This window comes from Orcinus orca, chromosome 19, assembly GCF_937001465.1.
Source record: "Orcinus orca chromosome 19, mOrcOrc1.1, whole genome shotgun sequence".
NCBI classification, from domain to species: domain Eukaryota; kingdom Metazoa; phylum Chordata; class Mammalia; order Artiodactyla; family Delphinidae; genus Orcinus; species Orcinus orca.
In genome coordinates this window covers 41,288,314-41,309,576 of record NC_064577.1, presented here as the reverse complement: position 1 = coordinate 41,309,576, position 21,263 = coordinate 41,288,314, and the positions used below count along the sequence as shown (strand labels likewise).

Here is a 21,263-nt window from a genome sequence, read left to right as displayed (position 1 = left end):
TGGACATTTAGGTTGCTTCCATGTCTTAGCTATTGTAAATAGTTCTGGTATGAACATAGGGGTGCATATATCTTTTCAAGTTAGAGTTTTGCCCACATATATGCCCAGGAGTGGGATTGCTGGGTCATACGGCAACTCTATTTTTAGCTTTTTAAGGAATCTCCATACTGCTTTCCATAGTGGCTGTACCAATTTACATTCCCACCAACAGTGTAGGAGGGTTGGGAGTTCAAGATTCTTAAGGGCAGGGCTTCCCTGGTGGCGCAGTGGTTGAGAGTGCCGATGCAGGGGACACGGGTTCGTGCCCTGGTCCGGGAAGATCCCACATGCCGCGGAGCAGCTGGGCCCGTGAGCCATGGCCGCTGAGCCTGCACGTCTGGAGCCTGTGCTCCACAACGGGGTACCGCAAAAAAAAAAAAAAAAGATTTTTAAGGACATCTCCTCAAATGTTCCACCCATGGGTGTCATGGTCCCATTCCTTTCATTCTAGGACTTCAGCAGAGGAGACTTTTGGGGTGCTGCTTTCAGCCTCCTTTGTTACTCTGCACTCTTACCATCAGGTCTTGGTCCTGATTTCCAATGCAATCTTCCCTTTGTTGCAATGGAGGCCATTTGATTTTCATACCATATGCTGAGTGAATGGTTGGCTGACCTGAGCTTAACATTTTCCTCCTTTAGAGATTCTCTGATGATTAACAATAGCCAAGCCACTTTATAGTGAAGGAGGTGCAGCAATGAGCACATGACCATGGGATCCACTTGTCCTACCAGACACCATGTGACCCAGAGACCGCAGGACTAAAAGAATGTCGGAATTAAAGGCGCAGCTCAGGCACTAACTTGGGGATGCACCCTGGAGGGTGGGGTGCAGGATATACTTTGAGCCAGAGGTTCTCAAACAATGCTTTGTCCCTGACAGCCAGAACACGTGGGTCCGGGAACCTAGGGGGAGAGTGGAAGTGGTCCCTATGACCACCATTGCCAGTGGCCCACCTCAGAAATTTGTACTTCCCGTCCCCACGATTCTAGACACTCCTGGACTAGAAATCCTGGTTCCTGGGGAAAGATGCTTCCACCAGGGAGAACAGTAAAGGTTCTCCTAAGTCTAAAGTTATAGGGGCTTGCGAATTCCCTGGTGGCCCAGTGGTTAGCACCCTGTGCTCCCACTACAGGGGGCCCAGTTTCGATCCCTAGTCAGGGAACTAAGATCTTGCAAGCCACACAGTGCGGCCAAAAACAAAAAAACAAAAAAAGAAAGAAAAAGAAAAAAATAAAGTTATAGGGGCTGCCCGGCCATTTTCGGTTCATGTCATTAGACCATCAGGCAAAGAAAAGTCAATTATTAGCAGGGGTTGCTGATTCTGATTAACATGAGGGGTTAGGATCACTGCCTCATAGTGGGGACAGGAAGGAGTATTCAGGGTCTGGAACTCAGGGGGATTCACTGAGGTGCGTCTTGGGACTTCCTGCCTGGCAATAACCATAAACAGGCAGTTGCAGTAACAATAGCCTGACCAGGGCCGATGACCAAGTGTTCAGACCTCTCAGGAATTACGATCTAGGTTACTTCACCAGGAAAGCAACCTGGACCAGCTGAAGTGCTGACCAAGGAAGAGGGGAATATAGGATGGGTGGTAGAGGAAGGAGATGAGAAGTACCATCTAGGGATTCAGGAGCAATTGCAGCTGAGGACCACAGCTTATACCATTCATCCTCCAGGTGTAATTCTTCTTCCTAAGACACTGTGACCAGCCGCCATCTTAAAGAAGCAATGCCAGGCCAGAGTGAACTCCACATGGGGCTTGAGTGCATCTGAGTGGCACAAAGAGTGGACTGTAGCAGACTGTCAGTGACCTGCCCGCCTCCTCGGCACTCACCATGCTAGCACACGCTGACCATGGTCCATGACAAGCAGTTAGTCTCTGCCAGGGGGCTTTTCCCCAGCGTATGTGTGGAGAGGCCAGAGCACCAGTGAGTTAATAACCCGGGAGCAGACCTCAGCCAATGACAAACGAAACTTGGAGGATGCCTGCCCCAGCTTCCTCGCCCCTTGGATGGGGTAACTGAAATGGGTTCTAGATTGGTGCATCTCCGACTTCAATATGCATTGAAGGTCAAGGTCTTGGGGACCTTGTCAACATGCAGATTCCGACAATATAGGTGTTGGGTGAGACCTGAGATTCTGCATTTCTGATAAACTCCCAGGAGATGTTAATGATGCTGGTCCACCGACCACACTTTGAGTTGCAACGGGCTACACCCCCTCCCAGGGTTCCCCGGTAGGACTGAGCCTCTGTTGCCTAAAACTCCCTTTCGTTAGCTTCCTTCTGTCCTCAATTCCCCACTCCCCCACCAGGAGGGCTTCCTGGGATCATCTTCTAAATAAACTACTTGGGTTTTTTTTTTTTTTTCATGATTGAAATCTTTATTAGCAATGCTCTGGAAACACCAAGAATTAGAAGGTGACTAAACTGCTCTGAGAATTGAGCTCTTATTTTCTAAAATGATAAACTCTAAACTGGAAATTGAACATATCAAGCCAGACTCATAACAAAAGTTCTGGGACCCTCTGATCTCATACTGTTTTCTGTCCCTCTCTGCCTGCATGTTTGAGAACCCTCCCTTGGCAAGAGTCAGTCCAACAGCCTCATTTAACAGAATAAACGACGTGTTTTCACATGTTGTTCTGGGGGACCTCTGCCTAAGACAGTGGTGACTTCATTCCTGCTTTACCCTTTGCAGCTAGGCACTGAGTCAGGATCCCAGGAACAGAAAGGATCGGGGAAGGGGGCCTGCCCAAGCATGGGCTCTGGAGGCCTGAGGGCTTGGGTTCAAATCCCAGCTCCACAACCAGCTGTTCCACTCTTGGGAGGGTCACTTCACCTGCCTAGGTGTCAGTTTCATCACTGATGACCATTTATCAGATCACCCACCACCCCCCCAGGGGTTGTTGAAATGATTATGTGTTTAATCAAAGCCCCTGGCACATAATTCACTACTGGAGCCCATCCTCTCGCCACAGCTTTGCCCCACCAAAGTGCACATGCACACGCACACATTGCACACACACACACACACATGCACTCCCTGAGAAAGACAGCAGAGGCTGGGCCAGGTAGCGCACAGGTCCTTTATTTCCTTCACCGGCACGTACACGGTCTGACAAGCAACAGAAGCATGAGAAGCACTGTGGGGAGGTGGGCAGATACCGACGGGGGCCTGAGCCCCTGACTCCAGGTGTTTATGAGTAAAGGGTGGGAAAGGGCGAAACATCTAGAACAAGGAAACAAGGGGCACTGAGGAGAGGACGTGGTGGGGAGTGACAGGGCCTTGGGAGGGAGCCTGGACACTCACAGGCCACAGGTGGGGAGGTGGGGAGGGCAGGGGAGGGGAGGGAGCCCTGCACCCCCATCCCGGGCAGAGGGAGTCCTCGCCCACACAGACAGATGCTTCTGGTTACACACAGCAATTAGGGACTGAGAAGAAAGAGCTAAGAACCGGGAAAGACGACCAGGTCCCTAAAAGTCACCAAGGACTGGGAAGCCACCTTTGATTGGGGGTCAAGGGGTGAGGGGCATGTAGTGACCAAGGTGCTCAAAACAACTTCCTACACCCCGGGCCTGAGCCCTGCCCCAGCTCAGAGCCGAGTCTGGTAGCTGGTGGGCCTCCCCCTGGGCTTCTTACGCCCCCTGAGCTTCTTACGCCCCTGGGGCCACCAAGTGATCCAGGCCCAGCAGCCACAGCTTTTGCACCAGCTGCAGAACGAGGGCCGGGGTTCCTTCAGCCTGTCCCAGAAGAGGGTCAAGGCTTGGGCCCTCAAGTTCCGGCCCAGGTTCATCAGGACAGCGGGTGGGCTGGTGACAGATCGGGGGTCCGGTTTCTGAGCAAGGGAAGGGAGGTCTGGGGAGGGTGGGGCTTGGCCAGGCAGCGGAAGGAGGGGCCTCAGGCTGTCTATGGGGCCTCTGCAGGCTGCTGGGAAACAGCAAAGCCTGGAAAAGAAGTGGGTGGACGTGAACTGGGGGCCTGAGGACCACAGGTCTGGCCTGGGCAGCAGGCAGGGGCTACGCCTCGTCAGCTATATCAGAAAGAGACAGCCACCATTGAGTTATGCAGGTTGTCTAGCCATAGAGGTCACCATTCAGTTTACAACCTGCACAACCTTACATGGCGACCCCGATGAGGCCACCCAGCAGTGACCAAACGGCCATCAGAGTCAGGGCAGATCAGATGTAATGGTGAGGCTGCCAACAGGTTATAAACATCACAGCTCACCCAGAAGGCCAAGAAGGCACCAGGACAGGGTTAGAGGGGAGGGATGGGTCAGGGAAGTCATTATGGCATAGCAGTGACGAAAACGGGTTCAGTGGCCTTGAACAAATTATTTTGCTCTCTGAACCTCCGTTTCCTCTCCAAACGGGGATAATACGTACCTACAGGGCTGTGAGGATTAGAGAAGATAATTTGCATCACTAAATCATCTTTGATATCTCCATGAACTCCTCAAGGCAGGGCTCTCACAGCCTAGCACAAGGCCTGTACTCAACAGGTGTTACTCCCCAACCTTTGGGGCTTCCAGCTGGGGAGAGGAGACCTTAACCGCCCCCCATCACCCTGTAGGAGCCCCTAGCCCACCTTCAGACTCACCCAGGGGACTGGTCCGACTGTGGCCCTTGCTGGCAGAGGCTTTTGTCCTAATGGCCTGGGAATGTCCTTCCAGGCCCTGGGAGGGTGATTGGCCCTCTCCTCCTCCAGCCTCCGAAAGTCGTGGGTCGGCCCCCCAGCTGCTGCTCCACGACCCCGCCCCCCATGTTTGTTTTGGCTCCTGCCCCTGCTGCAGGGTTGAGGAGCCTTGGGGATGCGGGAGGTGGGGGTGGGGGGGACACGGGATGGGGGCGGGCCGAGACAGGAAGCTGAGACGCAGTGAGGGGCTACAGTCCGCGCCCTGACCCCCAGCCCAGCCCCAGGAGCAAAAAGGGTGAAGATCTGGAATCCTATGCAAACTCCACGTAAATAAGCATTGGGGCCACAGTTCCCACTGAGGGGGACCTGAGGTGCCTATGTAAATGATATGCAAAGTCCATGCAAATCAGCACGCTGGGTGGGGCCGGGCTGGGGTAAGTGAGCGTCTGGGGGGCTCACCTATCCTCACCTTTCATCGGCTTGACGATCTGCAGCTTGTCCAGCTGGCCGGAGGGAGGCCCCCACGGGAGCACTCACCTTTCTGGAGCATCTTCTGCCGCAGCTGCTGCCTGTAATGGGCGTCCTGCCAGTTGGCCAGTTGCTGGAGGACATACTTCATGTCCAGGCATGAGGGGCCCAAGCCGCTGGCATCCAGGGCTGACGTGACCACATTCATCCGCGTTGCCTCATCCAGCTCGGGCTCCACCTCTTCCCAGGCCTCAGCCTCCTCAGACACCAGCTCTGCCTCTTCCGTCACCCCCTCGTCAGCTGGCAGCGCCTCTCCTGTGGCCCCCAGCTCCTCCTCAGGCACGAACTCCTCCGCAGGCGCGAAATCCTCGGCCGACGTCAGCCCCTCCTCTGCCTCGAGCCCCTGCTCCTGCTCTCGATCTTCACTGTAGTGCAGCTCATAGCTGGGCAGGGAGACAGGAGAGTCCTTCCCTAACCCCCCAAAGCCAGAGCCACCCCTCTTCACTGCCCCAGGGCTCCTCCAGCCACTGGGGCTCCTGCTCTCCGCCCCGGCCTGCACACAGACCCTGATGGTTACTCCCCAGTTCTGTCCCAGCCAGGGGAGAGGGCAGCTGGGTACCAGCCTCAAGGCTTCAAACACCCAGCCCATGACCCTGGTAGAAAGAAGAATGGTCACCAACACTGCCTAGGCCCCGCCTTCCCCCAGTAACCCCACCCTGCTGCACGGAACAGACCAGCAGGAATAACATCCCCTCTGCCCCCCTCTTTCATTATTTAACATTCACAACCCATCCCACATCTAGTTGCCATGGGAACAAATCCATTTTAGTAAGGCCCAGACAGGTCAAGTGACTTGCCCAAGGACACACAGCCACTAAAGGGATCAAGCTGGGACTCAGTCCCAGTTGTTTCCAGCTCCTAGGCCAGCGCCCATTCGCCTCTCAGTCCCTGGTCAGGTGAAGGGAAGGCTTCAGCTCCCACTTGGAGAAGCCTCAAATCAGATGGCCACCCATGGGGCAAAATTTGAAGGCAAAGCGGGCAGCTCCTTCCCAGAACAACTCTTAGCCCAGCCGGCCCGAGAGCAGGGGCTTCTCCAGGGTTGTAGGGCCACAGAACCAGCTGCAGGGGGTTGTCTGGCTGCTGAAATGTGAGGGCAGGTGGGGACTTCCCTGGTGGTGCGGTGGTTAAGAATCCGCTTGCCAATGCACAGGACATGGGTTCAAGCCCTGGTCGGGGAACTAAGATCCCACATGCCGCAGAGCAACTAAGCCCATGTGCCACAACTACTGAGCCTGCACTCTAGAGCCCGCGAGCCACAACTACTGAGCCCGTGCACCACAACAACTGAAGCCCATGCACCTAGAGCCCGTGCTCCTCAACAAGAGAAGCTACCGCAATGAGAAGCCCACGCACCACAACGAAGAGTAGCCCCCACTCGCCGCAAGGAGAGAAAGCCTGTGCGGCAACAAAGACCCAACGCAGCCAAAAACATAATAATATTCTTTAAAAAAAGGTGAGGGCAGGTGAAGGGGGAGCCCCTGGTCGGCGTACCCCAGATCTGAGGTCTCCTCTGGAGTCACTTCATAATTCCTTCAACATAGAAAAGGGCCTTCACTGTCCCGAGGCAACGGGAAGCTGAAAGTGTGAAATCCCTGGGACCCCCTCATGCAGAAAAATCCCAGGAAGAAGTGATACACCCAGAACGTGTGCACAGAGGAAAGGTGTTGAGTGGAAGGGGCCAAGGACCAATGAGGCAGGAGGAGGGGCGCCCGGGGGGTGGAGGAGCGGGGGAGGGAGGTCAGAGTGGGGTGTGAGGTGAACCCCCTCCCACTACCAGAAAGGCTGCTGCCTACCAGGTAGGCAAGAGTGAGTGCAGGGCAGGCAAAGGTCTGGGGCCCAGAGTGCACCTTTCCATAAAAAACACAGGGTCTGAGATAATCCTCCTTATAGACGTTCTGAGCTCCTCAGCCAGGGCCTCCTGGAAATCAGGAAGTGCTTCCTACGGTGGAGAGGGGGGACATCACCAGAAGATCCCCACAGAACACCCCACCCATACCCCCAGGCACAGGAAAGGACTGCGGATAGACAGATCGCACAGAGGTAAAAAGGCAGGCAGCCAGGGGGCCTCACCAGAGGTACAGCGTACGTGTAGTGGGTAACAGAGCCAGTGGACGCCGGGGCTTGCTGGCGGAGGGTCTTCACCTCCTCCTGGGCCTCAGTCAGCATGCTCCCACGCTCAGAGTACTTCTCCCGTAGGTCCTGCAGCTGGGAACCCGCCCACAGGCTCTGCTGGGACGCAGGCGCACCCAGCCCAGACGCCTTGCCCACTCTCTCCCCAGGGGGCGGGGAAGCCTGGGCAAAGAGGCAAGAGGCCCAGACTCTAGATCCCCATAATGATATGCAGGGTGATCCCCGGACTCCACTCCACTCAGACCCCAAATGAACTGCCACCTGCCAGGCCCTGTGCCAGAGGCTGAGGGTATGGAAAGGACAGACCCAGTCCCTGCTGCAAGGAGCTTGTCCTCTCAGGAGAGTCAGGCAGCTGCCCAAGGGTCCCAGGTCCCCCAGGAGCCCAGGGTAGCTTCACCTCATTCTGGAGCTGCATCTGGATTTCTTTCTCCGAAGCCAGCTCTCTGCAACTTCTCAGCCTCAGCCCCATACTGGAAGGACCCAAGACCAGTGAACTTCACCCCAGACCTCCCTGCTCCCGCGCACACCCTGCTTCTGGCAAGTCTTCCCAGGCTCATCAGTGAGTCTCTGGCAGCTCTTCCAAAAAGAAGTCACATGGAATAAGGCCAGAGAACGTGGGGAGTCACGTGGCCTGTTTCCTGGAACACCCTGTGTCTCTCTTTGGGCTCGGTCCCCAACTTGGGACGAGGGGATGGGATGAGGCGCTCTCTGATGTCTCCTCCAACACTGACTCTGACACAGAGAGGGGCCTTGGGCCTCTGAGCTCCATGGTGTGGGGGTCCCATGGGGCCATGACAGGAGCAAGGAGCCCCGCACACACCCCAACGCACCGCCTGGCAGCACTGCTGCAGCTTCGTGACCTGGGCCCGCAGCTGGGCAGCCTCCCTCTGCTGCTGTTCAGAGTTCTGCCTCCTGAGCGCCAGCACCTCCGACAGCTCGGCCATCTGCTGGCTGGCCTCCGCTGGGGAGGAGTGAGGAGAGGTCAGCCCTGGTTCCCTGGGTCCTCAGTCTCCCAGATGCCTCCGTCCACCTGCACCCCTCAGCTCGCGCCAAGTACCCGAGGTTCCACAGGGCTTAGCATCCCTCACTCGGGTCTTCTTTTCAGTAAACATTTACTGACTGACACAGAGCAGGGTGTTGGACAAGCAGTCAGCAAGACCTGGCCCCAGCCCACACTGAGCTCAAGACTACTGTGGAGACTGAGGGAAAAAGAAATCACGATAGTGCACGTTATGGACTAGGATGCGGCAAGCGTAAAGGGTGCATCGGGGTCACAGCTGCCGCACCCAGGCCAGCCTGGCAAGGTCTGAGATGCTAGGACCTCCCCGGGGAAATGGGGCTCGCCCAGCAGAAGGGAAGACAGGGCCCAGGCAGGGTGTGGAGAGGCCCAGAGGACACCAGGAGGGAGTGGCTGGGGTGGTGGGCAGGGCCCAGATCACTAGGGCTGGGGTAGGGAGGGTGGGGTTTATCCTTTGGCCAATGGGGAGTTATTTGGGTGTTTTAGGCAGGGGAGTGACATAGATTTGGTTTTAGAAAACTCCTTTGCGCTGTGTGCAGAAGGGCCTGGAAGGGTAGGAGTGGAGGCAGAGAGACCAGTTAAGAGTTGGCCTGGGCTAGAGGCAGCTGGGGTGGGAAAAGGAAAGAGACGTGAGCCTTTCCTAGCCTTTCCTGTTGTAGAAGCAACAGAATGTGGGGACTGGCTCCTACTCCGGGGGCCTGGGACCAGGGGGGCGCCATTCAGGGAACCCAGGGGGAAGGAAGGCCAGATTTGGGGTGAGCGGAACAGCACGAGTTCATCTGTTGCCACCTTGAGTATGCATCTCCCGAGCTAGGCCTGAGCTCCTCAGGGACAAACGCTGTGCCTCACTCATCTTCAGGACCACACAGTGCCAGGCACAGCCTCTGCCTAATAATGCAGTGCCTGAGGAGGGAGGGGGGCCCCGGTCTCTGGCGGTTCCTGGCTCCCTCCATTCCTCGCTCCCAGCCCCCTCCCTCTCCCTTCTCAAATAACAAAAGGAGACAAGCTTAGAGGAGCCCCATAGCATCCGCACAGCTCTTTACAGTTTGCACAAAGCACTTCCTCAGCTGTAACCCCTGGAGAGGTCAGCAGGGCCAAGTTATGAACCCCCATTCTAAGGATGAAGTTTCAGAGAGGTTAAGGAACTTGTCCAAGGTAACACAGCTAGAAGGTGTCAGAGCTGCGACATGAACTCAAGTCTCCAAACTCCAAATCCCAGGTTCTTGTCTCTGCTCCTCTGGACAGCGCCCCCTACCCCCAGTTACAAGTTCACGTACAAAACTGCTCCACACAACCCAGGATGAACATCTGTCCCTCCTCCTCAAGGTCATCGAGTTGAGAGACCTGGAGAGCGGGAGAGAGGAAGGGGCAGGGGCGGCAACACCCCCTGCCCACGGGCACGCCCTCCTCCCCCGTCCTCACCTCCTCTCGCAGCTGCTCGTTCTCCTCTCCAGCAGCCGCAGCCGCTCCTGCAGGGCCTCCAGCTGCGGGCAGTGGTGTGCCTCTGACTCTGTCAGAGGAGTCCTAGGGGAGGGAGTGATGGGAGTCGGGGTGCAGGGGCTCGGGGGACCCAGTTCCCAGCCCACCCCAGGGCTCCCCCACCCCAGGCTGACTGCGGTGGTCTCAGTTAGCTCCAGCAACCCCAGTGGCAGGTACGTGGTGTCCCTGTTTGCGAACGAGGAAACTGAGGCTCGGAGAAGGGGCCGCCCAGGTGCAAAGGCAGGACACTTGCGGGGAGTTCCCTGGCGGTCCAGTGGTTAGGATTGGCACTTTCACTGCCATGGCCCAGGTTCAATCCCTGGTTGGGGAACTGAGATCTCGCAAGCTACGTGGCGCAGCGAAAAATTAAAAAAAAAAAAAAAAAGGGGGGCAGGACACTGACGGATCTGAGGCTTCGTAGGGATGACCATGCCCCCGCTCTTCTTCTTCATCCTCCTCGTCCTCCTCCTCTTCATCATCAGAGTCTGAGTAAAGCTGAAGGAGGTCATCCCGCAGGCTCACCTGGTGTCTGAGATGTAAAATCTGGCAGGAGGAAGAGAAGCCCTGGGGCGGGGTATGCGCAGGGGCAGGCACACAGCCCAGCACAGTGGGATGGAGGCCGGCCTGAGGTACGCCTCCCGCTGCCCTCCCCACCCAGGTACCTCCTCCCTGGCCGAGCCCAGCATGGCTTCCAGCTTGCTGTTCTCCTCCGGCAGAACACTGTTCTGTTTCACCAGGGACTGGCCAATGCGAGCTGCCGTGTTCAGGTCCCGCTCTCTCTGCAGAGGGACCCCCATCCATGGGGAATATGTTCCTGGTTTCTGGGATCTCCCAGACAGATGGGAGGAGCTAGCGTCCAGAGGAAAGCTAGGCCACTACTGGAGACCCTCTCCATTCCCTAGTTCTCCAAGGTACTAGACCAGAGCCTGCCATGAACCCACTGTGGGAATTGACTCAGTTTCCCCCTATGGAAAAAGAGATCAGACCGGAAGGTGCTAAGAGCTCTTGCAGCCTGGACATCCCACATCTACCTGTCTTCCATAAGAGGGACCTCCAGCTTGGACCCCAGAGAGGTAGCCAGGCAGGAACACTCCTACCCCTACAGACATAATTAAAACGGGAGCCTGGCTAAAGCTGGGGCTGTCCCGGGCGGGGAAGGCAGCACACACCTCCTCTAGCAAACTTAACATCACTTTGACATCTTCTTGGGCGATTTTCTTGACTGGTGGGTGTAGGTCAGGACACAGCGCTGCAAGAGAAGGCGGGAAGCCGCATCAGGGAAAAGGGGGCACATGCTACCTTCCACCCTACTGTTTCCTGCCCTCAACAGCAAGGATCAGCAACAAGGAAGAAGACTGAGTTCCCTTTCTGCCCCCAATATCCTCTCCATACCCCCAGTAATCAGCACTCCCTTCCCTGCTCCCAGGGCCAGCTGGACTCTTGTTTGTTTGTTTGATTGATTGTTTGTTTTTTCTGGAGGGGCCTGGGAGGGGTAAGGAGATCCCAGTCCTACAGCTCGGAGGGAAGAGGAGAGGCAGCTTCTGTCTGAGGCTCCGCCCACCCCCAAGATTGTTTGGGGGTAGGGGGGGAAGCCCGATCTTGACCCCAGCAGCCAGGAGGTTGGCAAAACCTCCCCTCTGCCCACCCACCTCCCCGTCGCTGGCGCGGCGGGCCAGCGCAGGCTCAGAGCGCACCGGGCAGAGCCCTCCCGCAGCCCCCCGCCCCTCTCCTGGCACTGCGGTAGCCTCGGGAGGGGGGCACTGAGAGTGCGCAGATCTGCTGCAGCAACAGGCGTGAAGAGGGGGGCAGGGGAGCGCGAGCCCCGGGGATCTTACCCACCGACGGAAATAGGGAACGAGAGAAGGGGAGAAGGAGGTGGGGAAAAGGGGACCGGAGAGGCGCCGCAGACCATGACTTCGCAAGGGTGGGCGGAGGGGTGGGACTGAGTGCCAGAGGGGACCGGGCGCCCGGACCCGACGGGGCCCCCTCCTCCCTGCTGCTGCCCTAGTCCCACCTGCTCCGGGGGTCCGGGGACCCAGTTTACCTTCCTCCAGCTCCCGAATAAAGGAGGCGCGCTCGGGGCCCGACACCCTAGGCCGCCGGCCGATGTAGGCAGCCGGCGTCTTCCAGATGCCCGCTGCCTTTCCAGTCCCCAAGCCAGCGGTCCGGGGGCCAAATGGACCTTGGAATATGAAGCGAGTCCGCGGCGCGTCCGAGTTGTCGGGCACGGACTGGGCATTCCCCTGGACTGCCGAGAATGCGGACGCGCGCTGGACTCCTGCCTCCGATCCAGCCTTGGAGGCCGGGCGAGCTCCCGCTGAGGGTCCCGAGGCGGTTGCGGATCCGGATCCTGCTGCCTGTCCTGCCGCCGGTACCTGCACAGGGGCGGGTTCAGGCTCGGCGGAGGGCTCTGGAGCGGGATTGGCTGCGGGCTGAGGAGCTGGGGTGACTGCTGCCGGATCGCCGGGTCCCGGCCAGTCGACGGCTGAACCCTGCCCCAACTCTTGCGGGCGCAAGTTGACCCCGCAGTCGGCTGCCGCAGCAGGGCCTTTATAACCTGTGCCTGGATGCGCGCCCGCCGGGCCGTACCACGCGCGGGAGGGGGCGGCCGAGGAGCAACTGGTGGTGCCCGGCACTGGCGGGCGCTCAGGAGGCGAGCTAATGAGGCGAAACAGAGCGCAAAAGTAAGAGAAGTGCGAGGAGAAGAGGCGAGTGGAGTTCCAGCTGGTTCAGCGGACTTGGGCTCCGAGTGCTGGCCTTCTCTTCCCTCTCCACCTCCGGAGAATGGTTTTGCCCAAAGCCGCCGCTTCCCGGGGTTTCGGTTACCGGGACTTGGAAGTCCCTAACTGGGGGAACCCCCTCGCTCCGCTCCAGCCAGAGGCTTTTCGGCTGCCTTCCCTGGATCTGACCTGTAAGTTGGGGCCGTATTGTGTCTCTCCCGCGTGGGCTGGGAGATAAATCCAAATTCCAGTACGGCCTCCACGCGCTGCCCAGTCTGGGACATCATGATCCCGGCGCTCACACCCACGGTGTTCCAGCCGCTTGACAGACCTCTTTCGTATTTCTTAAGTCGTTTTATTGCCTTTCCTAGTGCTTTACCTCCGCCCTTATTCACTTTGCCCACCTCATACCACGGTAGCAAACACCTGTTCTTCCGGGAGACCCCACTTAGGTGTCTCCGCGTAAAGACTCATCCGACCCCGTCCTTCTCGGCCCCAGAGCATCCTTTATGCGATGGCCGCAGTGGTCGCACTGTGTCTGTCTCCGAGACCAGACGTGCGCCCCTTCAACACAGAGAGCGTGTTCCTCAGAGCGCAGCACGTGACGGGATACCTGTGAGGGTCGCCGTAAGTCCTGAATGAACTGTGGAGCGGCAGAGGAGTCCAGTGGCCATTTCTGTGCCTTTGGACCGGAGGAACCTACAGGCCAAAAAGAAATGGCTGCGGCACTGATTCTTTTAAAGCCTTGGGATTATTCTTGGTGCCCCAATTCCCTTCTCTTCAATACCGTCAATCACCAAATCCTGCTTAATTTACCTCCTAAATAGTTCTCACATGTGCCACCTCCTTTTCAGCCCTTCTGCTCTTGAGGCCTCATTCTCTCTTCTAGATTGTTGTGAGTCTCTCCTCCCACCCACCCGACCCCCATCCACATGACTCCATCTCTAACCCATCTCTCTCACTCATACCCCTATCCTAGCTAAGGAATTCCAGGAGCCCTTTTCCTACCGCCACCACTCAAAGCTGGAGCCCAGGACAGAAGCTGTGCCCAAGGTCTGCCCCTGGGACAGAGGCTCTTCGTGCTGACAGCGTGCTTTGGGGGCCAGGTGTCCATGACACAGCCTGGAACAAGAGGCACAACCCAGGAAGGAGGATCAGAGTGCCCCATCCCCAGCTGTCCAGTGGAGAAGCAGTGTGATTAGAGTATTTCCTTCTGTCTGGGTTCATTCATTCCTTTGACAAATATTTCTTGAGCACCCACTATATATACTAGGCACCGTGCTAGACTCTCAGGCTAGACCAGGGAACAAGGGAAACTAGATCCCTGCTCTCCTGGAGTTTAGAGTCTAGAAGGGGAGGCAGATAAACAAGAGAACAAGTAAGGTAGTTACAGAGTGTGGGGAGTTCTCTGAAAGAAACAAACGGAGCTGTGACTGAGAAAAATGGAAAGTGCTACTGACAGGGTGGTCTGGGCCGTGGCAGAGGAGAAATCATTAACTGCGTAGTATTTTGCGTCTCAACCCACACCTCCACCTTCACAGCCCATTCATACCCACCCCCCTCCAGTGGCAACCTCTCTCCCCAGAAGCCTGTGTTTCTTATTCCTGATTGGTGAGTGAACCCTGGAGCCAGTTCACCTCCCCTTCCCCAAATCCTGCATACCCACATGGGGATTCATCTGCCAGTTTATCAAAGGAGCAGTCTGCACTAGTTACGTTGTTTCTGAAACAGTGGCTCAAATGCAGCCCCCTCATTGGCTGGGAAGTAAGAAGTGGTTCCCCTGTGGAACCAGACCCCTCCTAACCCTTGCCCACCTGGCCCCTGCTCCCTCTTCCTCTCCTCTCCTCCCATCCAGACTCCAGGGCACTTCTGCCAAGTTGTTAAAGGTGGCTCAGGCCAGAGGCTTTGGATAAAAAGATGGGGCATCTAAGCTCCACGGCCATTTTTTATGGTCATAATCCTTAACAACCTTAATATTTGTTGGCTTCATTTCTTCTTTCATCTCAGCTCTTCTCGTCCCCCTAACTTACCTTCTACTCCTTATTCATTCAACAAATATTTATTTATTTATTTATTGAAGTATAGTTGATTGACAATGTGTTAATTTCTGCTGTACAGCAAAGTAACTCAGTTATACACATATATACATTCTTTTTTACATTCTTTTCCATTATGATTTATCCCAAGATATTGGATGTAGTTCCCTGTGCTATACAGTGGGACCTTGCTGTTTATCCATTCTATATGAAACAGTTTGCATCTACTAACCCCAAACTCCCACTCCATCCCTCCCCCATTCCCCCTCCCCCTTGGCAACCACAAATCTGTTCTCTGTCTGTGAGTCTGTTTCTGTTTTGTGGATAGATTAATTTGTGCCATATTTTAGATTCCACATATAAGTGATGTCATATGGTGTTTGTCTTTCTCTTTCTGACTTACTTCACTTAGTATGATAATCTCTAGTTGCATCCATGTTGCTGCAAATGGCATTATTTTGTTCTTTTTTATGGCCGAGTAATATTCCACTGTATATATGTATCACGTCTTCTTTATCCATTCATCTGTTGATGGACATTTAGGTTGTTTCCATGTCTTGGCTATTGTGACTAGTGCTGCTATGAACATAGGTGTGAATTCAACAAACATTTATCAAGCACCTGGTGCCAGGCATTGTGACAGGTGTTGGGGACACATCAGTGAGACAAAACAAAGATCTTTGCCCTCCTAGGGCCCACATGCAATGCAGAGCTACAAATAATAAACAAAGAAGTAGAGCACATAGCATAAATGATGTGAAAAGTGCTGGGAGAAGAAAAGAAAGCAGGAGGAGGACCTGGGAGGGGTGGGTGAGCTGTGGGTTGCAAGTTTAAATATTTGGGTGGTCAGGGAAGCTCTCATTGAAGAGTCACTTAAGTCCAGAGTTGAAGGAGGGAGGGAGCTGGGGAGAATATTCACCAACAGAGGGTTCGAAGCAGCAACAGCAAATGCGAAGACTGGAGGCCAGAGAAGGAGGCCACAGTTGCTAAAATGACATGAACAAAGGGGACTATAGATGAGGGAGGTGGAGAGGTAAGAGCAGGGCCCGATGGGCTAGACCTAAGTTGAGTCAGTGGAGGACTTTACATCAGAGGAGTGATGTCACCTGGCTTAAGCTTTAACAGGAAGGCGCTGGCTGTTTGGCTGAGAATAGACAGCCAGCAGGGGGTGTCTTAGTCCGTTCAGATTGCTCTAACAAAATACCATAGACTGGATGGCTTACAAACAACAGAAATTTACTCCTCAGAGCTCTGGAGGCTGGAAGTCCAAGATCCAGATGCCGGCATGTTCCGTGTCTGGTGAGAGGTCCAATTTCTTGTTCATAGACAGCGCTCTTCCCTTCTCACTGTGTCCTCACCTGGTAAGGGAGCTCTCTGGGGTCTCTTTTATAAGGCTGCAGTTCCCATTCAGGAGGGCTCCACCCTCATGGCATAATCACTTCCTCAAAGCCTCCTCCTCTTAATACTATCACATTGGGGCTGAAGTTTCAGCCTACGAATTGCAGAGGGAGGTGGAGGACAAAACAGTCTGTAACAACCCTATCGCTCTTTTAAAAAAAAAATAAAAGCTTTTTTGAGATATAACTCACGTGCCATAAAATTCACCATTTAAAAGTGTCCAGGGGCTTCCCTGGTGGCGCAATGGTTGAGAGTCCGCCTGCCGATGCAGGGGACACGGGTTCGGGCCCCAGTTCGGGAAGATCCCACATGCCGTGGAGCGGCTGGGCCCGTGAGCCACGGCCGCTGAGCCTGCGATTCCGGAGCCTGTGCTCCGCAACGGGAGAGGCCACAACAGTGAGGCCCGCGTATCGCAAAAAAAAAAAAAAAAAAAAAAAAAGTGTCCAATCTGGACTTCCCTGGTGGCACAGTGGTTAAGAATCTGCTGCCAGTGCAGGGGACACAGGTTCAAGCCCTGGTCCGGGAAGATACCACATGCCGCGGAGCAACTAGGCCTGTGCGCCACAACTACTGAACCTGCGCTCTAGAGCCCACGAGCCACAACTACTGAAGCCTGCACGCCTGGAGCCCGTGCTCCGCAACAAGAGAAGCCACCGCAGTGAGAAGCCTGCACACCAGACCGAAGAGCAGCCCCCGCTCGACACAACTAGAGAAAGCCCGCACGCAACAACGAAGACCCAACACAGCCAAAGGAAATAAATAAAATTTTTAAATAAATAAATAAAAATAAATAATTTTAAAAATTAAAAGATAAAACCAAAAAAAGAAAAACTGTTTAATCTCTGGGTTTAGTATATTCACAGAATTGTACAACCAACACCACTACCTAATTTCAGAACATTTTCATCAAACCAGAATGAAGCCCCATACCCATTGGTAGTCATTCCCCATCCCCCTCCCCCACAAGCCCCAGCGACCACTAATCTACTTTCTCTCTCTATGGATTGCCTATTCCGGACACTTCACGTTAATGGAATCCTATAACATGTGGCCTTTGTGTCTGGCTTCTTTCGCTTAGCATCATGTTTTTAAGGTTCATCTAAGGTGTAGAATATATCAATACCTCGTTCCTTTTTTTGTAACCAGACTTATTGAGGTATAATTGACAATTCTAACTGAACACACTTCAAGGGGAACATACTTAAATAGGGTAAGTTTTGACAGACTTATAATACTCATGAAGCCATCCTCACAATCAAGACAATGAACATATCCATCACTCCATATTTTATCTTTCAAAAAAAATAAAGTTTATATTTTAGAGCAGTTTTAGGTTCACAGCAAAACTGAGCTTAGAAAGTACAAAGAGTTCCCTATATATCCCCTCCCACAACACACGCATAGCTTCCCTCATTATCAGCGTCTCCCCCCAGAGTGGGACATTTGTCACAACTGAGGAGCCTAAACTGACACATCATCATCACCCAAAGTCCATAGTTTACATTAGGGGTCACTCTTGGTGTTTTACATTCTATGGATCTGGACAAATGTATGACATGTAGCCATCATTATGGTATCATACAGAACATTTTCATTGCCCTAAGAATCCTCTGCAACATGGATAGGCTCAGAGATTATCATACTGAGTGAAGCAAGTCAGAAAGAAAAAGACAAATACCATGTGATATCACTTATATGTGGAATCGAAAATATGACACACATGAACTTATTTACGAAACAGAAGTAGACTCACAGACGTAGAGAACAGATTTGTGGCGGACAAGGGGGAGGAAGGATGCGGGAGGGATGAACTAGGAGTTTGGGATTAGATGGCGCAAACTCATATATAAAATGGATAACAACCTTGGATAACCTTGTTGTTTAACAAGGTCCTACTGTATAGCACAGGAAATTACATTCAAATCCTGTGATAAACCATAATGGAAAAGAATATACAAAAGAATGTATACATATATGTATAACTGAATCACTGTGCTGTACAGCAATAATTGACACATTATAAATCAACTATGCTTCAATTTAAAAAAAATCCCCTGGGCTCCACCTTTCATCCCTCCCTCTACCTCAACCCTGGCAACCATAGATGTTTTCACAATCTCATAGTTTGGCCTTTTCCAGAATGTCATATAGTTGGAATCACACAATATCTAGCCTTTTGGGATTGCCTTCTTTCACTTACTAATATGTATTTAAGGTTCTTCCATGTCTTTTCATGTCTCGATATCTCATTCTTTTTTTGCACTGAATAATATTTTATCATCTGGATGTACCATGGTTTATTAATCTATTCACCTACTGATGTCCTTTCATTTTTGTTTGATTTATTATTTATTTATGTATTTTGGCCGCGCCAGATCTTAGTTGCAGCACACGGGATCTTTGTTGCGGCATGCAGTATATTTAGTTGAGGCATGTGGACTTCTTAGTTGGGGCATGTGGGCTTCTTAGTTGCAGGAATGCATGCAGGATCTAGTTTCACAACCAGGGATCAAACCCGGAGCCCCTGCATTGGGAGCGCGGAGTCTTACCCACTGGACCACCAGGGAAGTCCCCTTATGTTTTTGAAAAGAGCCTTTTTTTTTTTTGGTACGCGGGCCTCTCACTGTTGTGGCCTCTCCCGTTGCGGAGCACAGGCTCCGGACGCGCAGGCTCAGCGGCCATGGCTCACGGGCCCAGCCGCTCCGCGGCATGTGGGATCTTCCTGGACAGGGGCACGAACCCGTGTCCCCTGAATCGGCAGGCGGACTCTCAACCACTGTGCCACCAGGGAAGCCTGAGCCTTTATTTTTTAAAGATAGATACCGAACTTTTTGTATATGAAACAATGTCTGGGATTTGCTTCAAAATAACACAGGAGGGGGAAGCCGATGGGGACATAGATGAAACAAGGTCGGCCATGAGTTGGTAACTAGTGTCGTCATCATGGGATAAACACAGGCGGATCATAATACTGTTCTCTCTCTCTCGTGTGTTTTTTGTTTTCCATAATAAAATCTTACATTTTAATTGAAGTATAGTTGATATACGATGTGTTAGTTTCTGGTGTACAGAAAATTGATTCAGTTATACATATATATACATATTCTTCTTCATATTCTTTTCCATCATGGTTTATCCCAGGATAGTGAATATAGTTCCCTGTGCTATACAGTAGGACATTGTTGTTTATCTATTTCATATATAGTAGTTTGTATCTGCTAATCCCAAACTCATTTATCCCTCCCCCCTTTGGTAAATATAAATTTGTTTTCTATGTCTGTGAGTCTATTTCTGTTTTGTAAATAAGTTCATTTCTATCATTTTTTTAGATTCCACATATAAGTGATATCATATGGTATTTGTCTTTCTCTTTCTGACTTACTTCATTTAGTATGATAATCTCTAGGTCCATCCATGTTGCTCCAAATGGCATTGTTTCATACTTTTTTATGGCTGAGTAGTATTCCTTTCTGTATGTATGGACCACATCTTCTTCATCCATTCATCCGTCAATGAACATTTAGGCTCTTTCCATGTCTTGGCTATTGTAAATAGCGCTGCTATGAACATTGTGGGGGGTGTGTCTTAATAAAATCTTACTTTTAGGAAATTCCCTTGTGGTCCAGTGGTTAGGACTCGGCGCCTTCACTGCCAGGGCCGGGGTTCAATCCCAGGTCAGGGAACTGATATTCCACAAGCTGCGCGGCACAGCCAATAAATAAATAAATAAATAAAATCTTACTTTTAAAGTAGTAACACACAGACACACATTACCCCTGATAACTCCCTATCCTCTACAAAGAGTGCTGAAAATCAGTTGTAAGCATCTCTTCTGCTTTGTCGCCCAGAACATTCCAATCTTACATAGTTTTATTGTCATCAAGGCCAACAAGAGTCCAACTTTTGGGCAGCACATTCATTCCTGTTTGGGGCTCCCATCTCACCCACCTGCACCTCTGCCATCCACTGACATCCCCCCGCTCCAGCCATGCAGGACTTCTCCCAACCCTTGGAACTTCTCACACTTTCATTCATTCACTCAACAAGTCTTCATTGAGCCCCTCCAAGAGCCTGGTACTCTTCTAGGAACTGGGGATACAGCAATGAACAAGACAAGTCCCTACCGTCGGGAGCTTCCACTCTAGGGAAGTAGACACGGTAACACCACCTATAATGTCACATAGTGACACCATGTATAATATCCTATGGTGATAAGCACTGTGGGAGAGAAAGAGAGCCAAGTAAGGAGGAGGAGGAACAGATGTTACTGTTTCAGAAAGCATGTTCTGGGAAGGCTTCCCTGAGGAGGTGACATTTGGGCACAGACCAAAGTGAATTAAGCAAGTGAGCCCTGCCTATATGAGGGAAGAGCTGTTCAGGCAGAGGAAAAGCAAGTACAAAGACCTGGAGACCCGTGCCTGCTTGGATGCTCGTGGGATGGGATACCCCCGAGGATTTTCCAGCAGGAGAGCAACATGGTCTAACCTACATTTATGAGAAGATCACTTTGGCTCCTGGGTAAAGAATGAATTCTGGAGCAACGCTGTCCAATAAGAATAGAATGGGAGTCACAAATGTAATTTTTTTCATGTTCTTTTCCACTGTGGTTTATCACAGGATATTGAACACAGTGCTATACAGTAGGACCTTGTTATTTATCCATTCTATATGTAATAGTCTGCATTTGCTAATCCCAAACTCCCAATCCATCCCTCCCCCACCCCCTTCTCCTTGGCAACCACAAGTCTGTTCTCTATGTCCATCTGTTTTTGTTTTGCCACACATGTGATTTTAAATGTTCTAGCAGCTGTATTTTTTATAGCAGCTGTATTTTATTTTATTATTTTTAATACATTTATTTTTTTTTTTTTTAATTATTTTTGAATGCGTTGGGTCTTCGTTGAGGTGCACGGGCTTCTCATTGCGGTAGCTTCTCTTGTTGCGGAGCACGAGCTCTAGGCGCACGGGCTTCAGTAGTTGCAGCACACAGGCTCATTAGTTGTGGCTCGTGGGCTCTAGAGCCCAGGCCCAGTAGTTGTGGTGCACGGGCTTAGTTGCCCTGTGGCACGTGGGATCTTCCCAGACCAGGGCTCGAACCCGTGTCCCCTGCATTGGCAGGCGGATTCTCAACTACTGCATCACCAGGGAAGTCCCCCACTGATCTTTTTTAAAAAAACAAAACAAATTTCTTTCTTGTGATGAGAACTCTTAGGCTTTACTCGCTTAACGACTTTCACAGATAGCATAAAACAGTGTTACTTCTATTTATCATGT

The 21,263-nt window shown here is 52.6% G+C and overlaps 1 protein-coding gene across 1 annotated transcript; it reads right to left on the bottom strand.

The window, feature by feature from the left end:
• Positions 1-3,112: 3,112 nt before the first annotated feature.
• On the bottom strand, positions 3,113-12,842 carry HAP1 (huntingtin associated protein 1). Its single transcript, XM_033410777.2, has 13 exons — positions 12,745-12,842; positions 11,880-12,559; positions 11,005-11,084; positions 10,498-10,614; positions 10,239-10,378; positions 9,779-9,880; positions 9,634-9,700; positions 8,169-8,299; positions 7,736-7,808; positions 7,279-7,500; positions 7,056-7,147; positions 6,700-6,738; positions 3,113-5,591 (listed from the first exon to the last, which is right to left on the bottom strand). Exons 1-13 carry the CDS (start codon positions 12,840-12,842, stop codon positions 5,153-5,155), a joined length of 2,280 nt encoding a protein of 759 aa, XP_033266668.2. The 3' UTR covers positions 3,113-5,152.
• Between the last annotated feature and the right edge of the window lie 8,421 nt (positions 12,843-21,263).

Excerpts from the sequence above, each read along its gene's own strand:
- HAP1 (XM_033410777.2), bottom strand. The coding sequence starts at position 12,842 with ATGATGTCCCAGACTGGGCAGCGCGTGGAGGCCGTACTGGAATTTGGA. Across the intron at positions 11,085-11,879 it reads TATTCGGGAGCTGGAGGAAG|CGCTGTGTCCTGACCTACAC; the intron begins GTAAACTGGGTC and ends CTTCTCTTGCAG. Across the intron at positions 9,701-9,778 it reads ACGAGCAGCTGCGAGAGGAG|GTCTCTCAACTCGATGACCT; the intron begins GTGAGGACGGGG and ends CCCGCTCTCCAG.